Raw genomic sequence first — 7954 nt, forward strand, 5'->3', positions numbered from 1 at the left:
TATATTTATTTCCAAAACTAATATATATATATATATATATATATATATATATATATATATATATATATATATATTATTCATTACTCATCACTAAATAAGTTAGATATTTATGTTTAATTCATGGAGTCTTGAATATTTAATTTTTTGAACGATGATCCAAGACCTGCTCCGGGTCAACCTTTGAATCAGGATCAACATTTGAATCAGGTTTAAAATTATAGTAAAAACTTGTTTTTGACCCACCATGCATTTTGGTTTTCAAATACAAATAAACTAGTTTGATTAACTTTGCTATAATGCAGGGTGGAACTTTTTTTTTCAACATAAAAAAAGATAAAGATACTGTTTTTAATCATTAAAAAATTTTAATTGTGAATTAAAAAATTTATACACGCGCATTCAATAAAATATATCAAGAATTATATGTGCTACGTACTAAATGATAACAAATATGTTGATTTCAACCAAAGTTTGAGTTAGGAAGTTAAGATAAAGATGCTATTTCTCATAAAAAAAAGATGTTAAATATTTGTTTCAATTTGAATAAGGTCCTTAAATTTTTAATTAATTTGAATTAATAAAATTGAATTTTACTTTATCAAATCAAGCATTAAACATATTTTTAACATTGTAAAAGCCTTATATAAAATCAACTAAAATAAAACATCAAACTCAATTTCAAGTCAAAAATTAATATAAAAAAATTAAATTGAGAATAAAAAAGTCAAATGACAAAAAAGAAAAGAGAAGAAACGAAAACTTTATGAACAACTATTGCAACCCATAATTGATTTTGTTTTTTTTTCTATGTTGTATTTTTCATTGTTTTTTTAATATTTATTAAATCTTGCATTGCCTCACATGTTGATATTCTAAATGTCGTTTTGTGATTTATGATTATCAATATTTGCAAAATCAAACTATAATTGTTAAATAAAAAGTAAAAGGATCCAATAAAAAAGAAGGATGTAAATAAAAAAAATTGAAGGACTCAATAAAAAAAATGATGCAAATGAAAAAAAAAGATTTGAGGTGATAAAAAAAATTTGAAGGACCAAATAAAAAACAAAAGAGGATGCAAATGTAAAAAAAAAAATAGAGGTGGTTCACCAAGTTTTTTAATTGTATTAATAATAAAAAGTACTTTTACAAAAAGAGAGGAAAGAAAAGAAGCAATAACAAGTGATTCAAGACAGGAAAATTAAATAATTTAAAAAACGTGTGGACGGTGAAATATTCTTTATGGCTCACATCATTTTCATATAGCTTTCGAACACATGCACGCTTGTGTTGTGTAAATAAGGTAACACAGACACACAGGTTTCATACAAGAGTAAAAGAAAACACAGTGCCATAGCTATCCAACTCATCTCTTGCTCTCATCATCATAACGCCTCTTTCTTGGTCCTGAACACCCATTTCGCTCATCTCTGCAAAAGCACACAGTCTCTGAAAAGAAACAGAGAGATATACACAAGATGGCACTAACTAAAGAAATCATGGGTGGTCGTTTAATTGATGGACCATCATTTGTAACAACATCAAGAATGTTCATGAACCAAAGGCTAGGAATGGTTAAAAAGAACCAGTTCTTGGTGCGTCCGGTTCTGGTGCCTCTGCAACAGATTAGAAGACAGGAGCAAGTAAGGAGAGTTGTGAAGGGTCCTCCTGTGGCAGTCATCAGTGAAGATATAATGATCAAGGCTAATAACAACACCAGTTTGCCTGTAAAGGCAGTGAAATTCAAGGTGAGAGCTTTGGTGACTGTGAGAAACAAACACAAGGAGGACTTTAAGGAGACTATCGTGAAGCAGTTGGATGCTTTAACTGACAATATAATTGGGAGAAATGTAGTTTTGGAGCTTATTAGCACAGAAGTTGATCCAAGTAAGTGAAGTAGGATTTCTCCACTCTAAATAAAAGGGTGATCATCATTAGCACTTGTTTTGGATTCTCTAACAATGACTCATTATTCTTATTTTCAGTTTTCTTTGTTTGATATGAAGAATCAAACTCTCATGATCATACGGGTTGATTTGCATGTTTGACATAATTAAGCTCCCTTCTTTCATTAGATCATAGAAACTTAGAATTCAATAACGATCTTAATTGGCTCTGTAGAAAGCAAGGAACCAAAGAGAAGCAAGGAAGCTGCGTTAAGAGACTGGTCGAAGAAATCAAATATTAAAGCTGAGAGGGTCCATTACACTGCTGAATTTACAGTAGACTCGGATTTTGGTGTGCCTGGGGCAATCACAGTGAGCAACAAGCATCAACAGGAGTTTTTCTTGGAGACTATCACCATTGACGGTTTTGCTTGTGGTCCAGTTCATTTCCCTTGCAACTCATGGGTACAATCCAAAAAAGATCATCCTGCGGAGAGAATATTTTTCTCTAATAAGGTAATTATGTTTTTAGTTTCTGAATGATCACTTTTTCTGGAAATGCATGATACGGTCGGATATGTTTTTTTTGGGATGTTATTGTCCAGTAATATACAATTTATAAAGGTCAAACCATGTGTTACATGTGGTTAGGTCTTGACTTCTTTAAAAATGATAATCAAGAGCAACAATTCAGAGCCTACTGACATTGAATTTTCAGCCACTTAATATTTCTTTTTTACTTCTTGCTTTATTTTTTCATATATATATATTTGCTTGCATGATATTAGGTTTTTTCTATTCATTTTCATGTATTGTAAGAGAGCAAGAGATGGCTTGATATTCATTTATTTTTTTTACAATGACTGTAGCTTGTGTGTGTAATTATGATAGTAGTAGTGATTTAAAGTATTTTTTGTTTAGAAATGCATTAAAATAAAATATATTTTTTTTAAAATAATTATTTTTAACATCCGTGTCAAAGAATCAATTCAACCCAATAGCTTAAACTGTTAGGTTAGGTCCCAAAATATGATTTATATTATTCTATAATATATCTCCTCAACTGAAAGCCCTTTGATCTTGAAATTTGCACAAATCCATATTATCATGTGTTTAATTTTTATCAAATAAATAGAAATGGTGAGATTCGAACTCGTGACCGCTTGGTTATTGATGCTCTGATACTATGTCAAAGAACTAATTCAATCCAATAACTTAAGCTGTTAGATTAAGTTTCAAAATATAATTTATATTATTTTCTAACCTCCGCGTATTAAAACGATTCAAAAATATATATAAAAAAATTCATTATTTAAAAAAAATAAAAAATTAAAGCAACGCGGTCCAAACACACCGCAATTCTTCCAATTAGGAAATCGAGTTTCACTGAGTTAAAAATTGAATTTCCTCACATGTCGCTTTCAAAATATGTAGTGGAATGCCCACTGTGAGGACATTGGAAAAGGATACTGGCAACAGTAAGACTTTATTTAGATTCCCCTATAATTGGACGTGGGTCACTCTCTGTAGGGGACCATATATGGACATATTATGGATGGGTGAGGTGTCTCTGTGCTTCTTTCCTTTTTACCAGTAGAAAACGAGAACACAGAGGAGCGAGGAAGTCTTTTACAAGTACAGATAGATCCAAACTATTTGGAACGCACACTTCCCTTTGATCGATGACTTGCTGGCAACATGATGATGATCAGCTGGTTCAGTCTGTTTGTATCACGGCATGGGTGCTGTGGTATTGATGGAGATGAGCTTTTTGTAACTGTTTAAGGGAACAACTGTCATCTAATCACACCCTTGACTGCATTCCATGGATCCCATTTTGAGAATAAAGAAAATTGCTGTTTGTAAATTTTGTTAGTATGGTCTCATGTACTTAAATTCAGTTTTTTGCATATATGATTTTAATCTGAGCAGCCATATTTACCAAGCGAGACACCAGCTGGGCTTAAAGCATTGAGAGATAAGGAGCTAAGCAATCTTAGGGGCGATGGCAAAGGAGTTAGAAAAATGTCAGACAGGATTTACGACTTCGATGTGTACAATGATTTGGGAAATCCAGACAAGGGTAATCACTTGGTTAGACCAAGACTTGGTGGTAAAGCAATTCCATACCCAAGACGATGCCGTACTGGTCGCCTTCCAATGGATTCTGGTTAGTCAGGTTTTGCTTCCTTGATTTGATGATTCAAGCATATGATCCATTTCTTTTAGTTGCACACCACTTGCTTATTTAACTGTGCCACTGCTTGGAAAGTTCTAGATGCTAGCTAGGACTTAACTTACCATGGATGCTTCCTTTTTACATTAGCAACACACACTCACAAGAATCCTGCTTGATTCCTCGCGTACGTACCAGATATTAACGCGGAGAGCCGAGTGGAGAAGCCAACGCCACTGTACGTGCCTAGAGATGAACAATTTGAGGAGTCTAAGCAAATTACATTCTCAAATGGGAGGCTTAGAGCCGTGCTTCATACTCTAATCCCAGCGATTAAGGCCAGCATTTCTGCAGATAATCAAGACTTTAGTAGCCTCTCAGACATTGGTGTTCTGTACAAAGAAGGGCTTCTTCTTAAAGTTGGATTGCAAGATGAAATCTGGAAGAATCTACCATTGCTCAAAGCGGTCAACAAGATACAAGAGTCTGGTGAGGGACAGCTCAAATATGACACGCCAAAGATTCTTTCCAGTGAGTACATTCCCTGTTAGATTTCCTATATTCTCTCTTTTTTTTGTATCAATCATTTTTTTTCCTTTTTGTTATACATTTTATATTCGTTAAAGATCGCAAGAACCATGGAACTTTTGGACCGTAAAGCAGGGGACAAACGTTGCGTATACTTTAATACGCAAACAAGAAATAGACAGAGATTTTTGGTTGTATGATTCACTAGCTAGTTAAACTCGCATGGCAAGGGCACTAACTTGACCGTCCGAAGGACACTTTCCTATAGAGATTTTCTAGGTTTATTGTCGATGTCTCGTTTTTTGTTGGACCACAGAGATAAAACTGATTTATATATGCCCGTGAATTTGAACCAACATGAAAATAACGTCGTGAATCCAGAAAACCACTAGAAGAAGAAAAATTGTGTTAGCCACTAGGCATTAGCCATCGTGCATTTAGTGGGATCCAAGTCATGCACACTAAAGTTTTTCAAGAATAAAAGTAGATTGCCTGGCTTACATTGCTCTTGCAAGGAAGAATGATCTTGTCTAGCATTTGATTACCAGAGAGAGAAAAAACCCACCCATGCTTTTTCTTTGCTGGTTGCCTAGTTGGGAGCCAATCTTGGTCAAATTAAAAACGTGTTTGTGAGTTTCCAATACCTTTTGGTGGCACGCAGTTGTTTATGCGCAAAGTGGATTAATTTCTTGTAAACAAGTACACAATCCAAAATATGATGAATTAATTAATCAAGATTAATAATCTACAAGCAAGCATGTGATTCGCAATATTGCAGGGGACAAGTTAGCCTGGTTGAGAGACGACGAATTTGCCCGTGAAACTGTGTCAGGAATAAACCCAGTCAGCATTGAGAGACTTAGGGTTTTTCCACCAAGAAGCAGTCTTGATCCTGAAATTTACGGTCCACTAGAATCTTCTCTCAAAGAAGAACACATTCTGGGCCATCTTAATGGCTTGTCCGTTTCACAGGTAATAATCCCAAATCTCCTGCTTTCCTTTTGTAGTCACTAGCAGTGTCATATTAAAAAAGAAAAAGACTTGTATTATCATGCGTGTTCTTCTCGTTTCCTTCTTCTTCCTGAGATTACCGACATTTCATGGGCCACCTTATTATCAGATCTTATGTTTAATTCGCTTGTTTTTCCTAATCATGCCTGCCCTAAATATTGTTATTTGAATCTTGCAGGCCCTGGAGGAAAATAAATTGTTTATGATTGATTACCATGATATTTATCTTCCATTTTTGGACCGGATTAATGCGCTTGATGGTAGAAAAGCATATGCAACTCGTACCATATTTTTCTTGACGCCTCTTGGGACACTCAAGCCCATTGCTATAGAGCTTAGCCTCCCACCAGCAGGGCCGAATTCCCGATCAAAGCGAGTGGTTACACCTCCAGTGGATGCAACTGGCAGTTGGATTTGGCAACTGGCCAAGGCTCATGTTTGCTCCAACGATGCCAGTGTTCACCAGCTTGTCCATCACTGGTAAGAACAAAAAATGAATAACTCAAGTCATCAGAAGGTGATCATTTAAGTTTTTTGAACGAAGATATAAAGTTCTCCATGGTGGCATTGATTGAAACATCATGATGATTACAGGTTACGCACACATGCTTCGCTGGAGCCATTTATACTGGCAGCACACAGGCAATTGAGTGCAATGCACCCTATATTCAAACTCTTGGATCCACACATGAGATATACACTAGAGATCAATGCCTTAGCCCGCCAAAACTTAATCAACGGTGATGGTGTTATAGAGTCTTGCTTCACTCCTGGCCAATATTCTATGGAGATTAGTGCTGCTGCCTACAAAAACTTTTGGCGTTTTGACAAGGAAAGCCTCCATGCCGATCTCATTCGAAGGTGCGTTTACCACGCACAATTATTCATGGGCATCTATATATCGCTTCTAAATCTCTTTCCCTAAGGCATGAAAAGATAGGATCCAGTAGGTTTAGAGATTAAACATTAAATGATGAAATTATTACATAAACCTGGCCCATATGAACCAAACTAATCACACGCAGACTTGGCGCAATAACTCTAAATAATTCCAGGTTCATTGCACCAACCATCAATCGGTCATATATAGTAACCTGGTCCGCTTACTGTTTTTCGGGATAGAAATTGCAAAGGGTCTCTTGCTCTTTCTTCTGATGAAATTTATGTTTGGTTTATTTGGTATATGGAAATCCTGTATCTAGTATTCCTTGATCATTGTTACCGTTGCAGGGGAATGGCAGTGCCTGATCCGACACAACCACATGGTCTAAAGCTTCTACTTGAGGACTACCCATATGCCCAAGATGGACTACTGATCTGGTCTGCCATAGAGAACTGGGTCCGCACCTATGTCGAGCATTACTACCCAGATTCAAGCATAGTCTGTAATGACAAAGAGCTCCAAGCGTGGTACTCTGAGTCCGTCAATGTTGGCCATTTCGATCTTCGTGATGCTGATTGGTGGCCCAAGCTGGCCACGAGTGATGATCTTATCTGGATCCTCACCGTCCTCATTTGGCTCGCATCCGCACAACATGCCGCACTGAATTTTGGGCAGTATCCCTATGGTGGTTATGTGCCTAATAGACCAACCCTTATGAGAAGATTAATCCCGGAAGAAAATGACCCTGAGTACGCAAATTTCCTAGCTGATCCACAAAAATACTTCCTATTAGCATTGCCAAATGTGCTGCAAGGCACAAAATTAATGGCTGTGATAGACACATTATCAACGCATTCACCAGACGAGGAGTACATAGGGGAACGGCAGCAGCCATCAATATGGACAGGCGACGCTGAAATGATTGAAGCGTTTTATGATTTTTCGGCGGAGATTCAGCAGATAGAGCAGGAGATCAACAGAAGGAATGCTGATCCCAGCCTTAAGCATCGGTGTGGCGCAGGGGTGCTCCCATATGAATTGCTAGCCCCTAGTTCAGGACCTGGGGTAACATGTAGAGGTGTCCCAAATAGTGTTACAATATAAGCTAAATCAAAACTTGGACTCAAGTGGTGGCAAGTAATTAATTGCCCCAGCAGACTATTAATTACGTATTTGTGGGCCACTTGCATTTGGAAATCAGTGTGGAGTTAGGTTGTCCGTACTATTTTTATATATTTATTATATGGGTGAATGATTTTTATATATATTATAAAATATAATAGTTCAGAAAATATTTTAAAAAATATATAATTAAATAAGTCGCAAGTTTACATGTGACTTAATAGCTATAAATATCATATATGACTCACCAGGCGTGTAACTCCTTAAAAAAATATATATTAACAAATTGATAAAATATAACAATTTAAAAAATATTTTAAAAATAATATAGTTTGGCAATATGCGACT

General features: G+C 35.9%; 1 protein-coding gene across 1 annotated transcript; it reads left to right on the top strand.

Moving 5' to 3' along the window:
- The first annotated feature begins 1227 nt into the window (after positions 1 to 1227).
- On the top strand, positions 1228 to 7747 carry LOC133700391 (linoleate 13S-lipoxygenase 3-1, chloroplastic-like). The gene is made up of 8 exons (XM_062123906.1): positions 1228 to 1887; positions 2122 to 2402; positions 3819 to 4056; positions 4261 to 4593; positions 5369 to 5562; positions 5780 to 6081; positions 6196 to 6462; positions 6832 to 7747. Exons 1-8 carry the CDS (start codon positions 1479 to 1481, stop codon positions 7586 to 7588), a joined length of 2781 nt encoding a protein of 926 aa, XP_061979890.1. The 5' UTR covers positions 1228 to 1478; the 3' UTR covers positions 7589 to 7747.
- Positions 7748 to 7954: the final 207 nt, after the last annotated feature.

This window comes from Populus nigra, chromosome 8 (genome assembly GCF_951802175.1).
Source record: "Populus nigra chromosome 8, ddPopNigr1.1, whole genome shotgun sequence".
Lineage (NCBI taxonomy): Eukaryota > Viridiplantae > Streptophyta > Magnoliopsida > Malpighiales > Salicaceae > Populus > Populus nigra.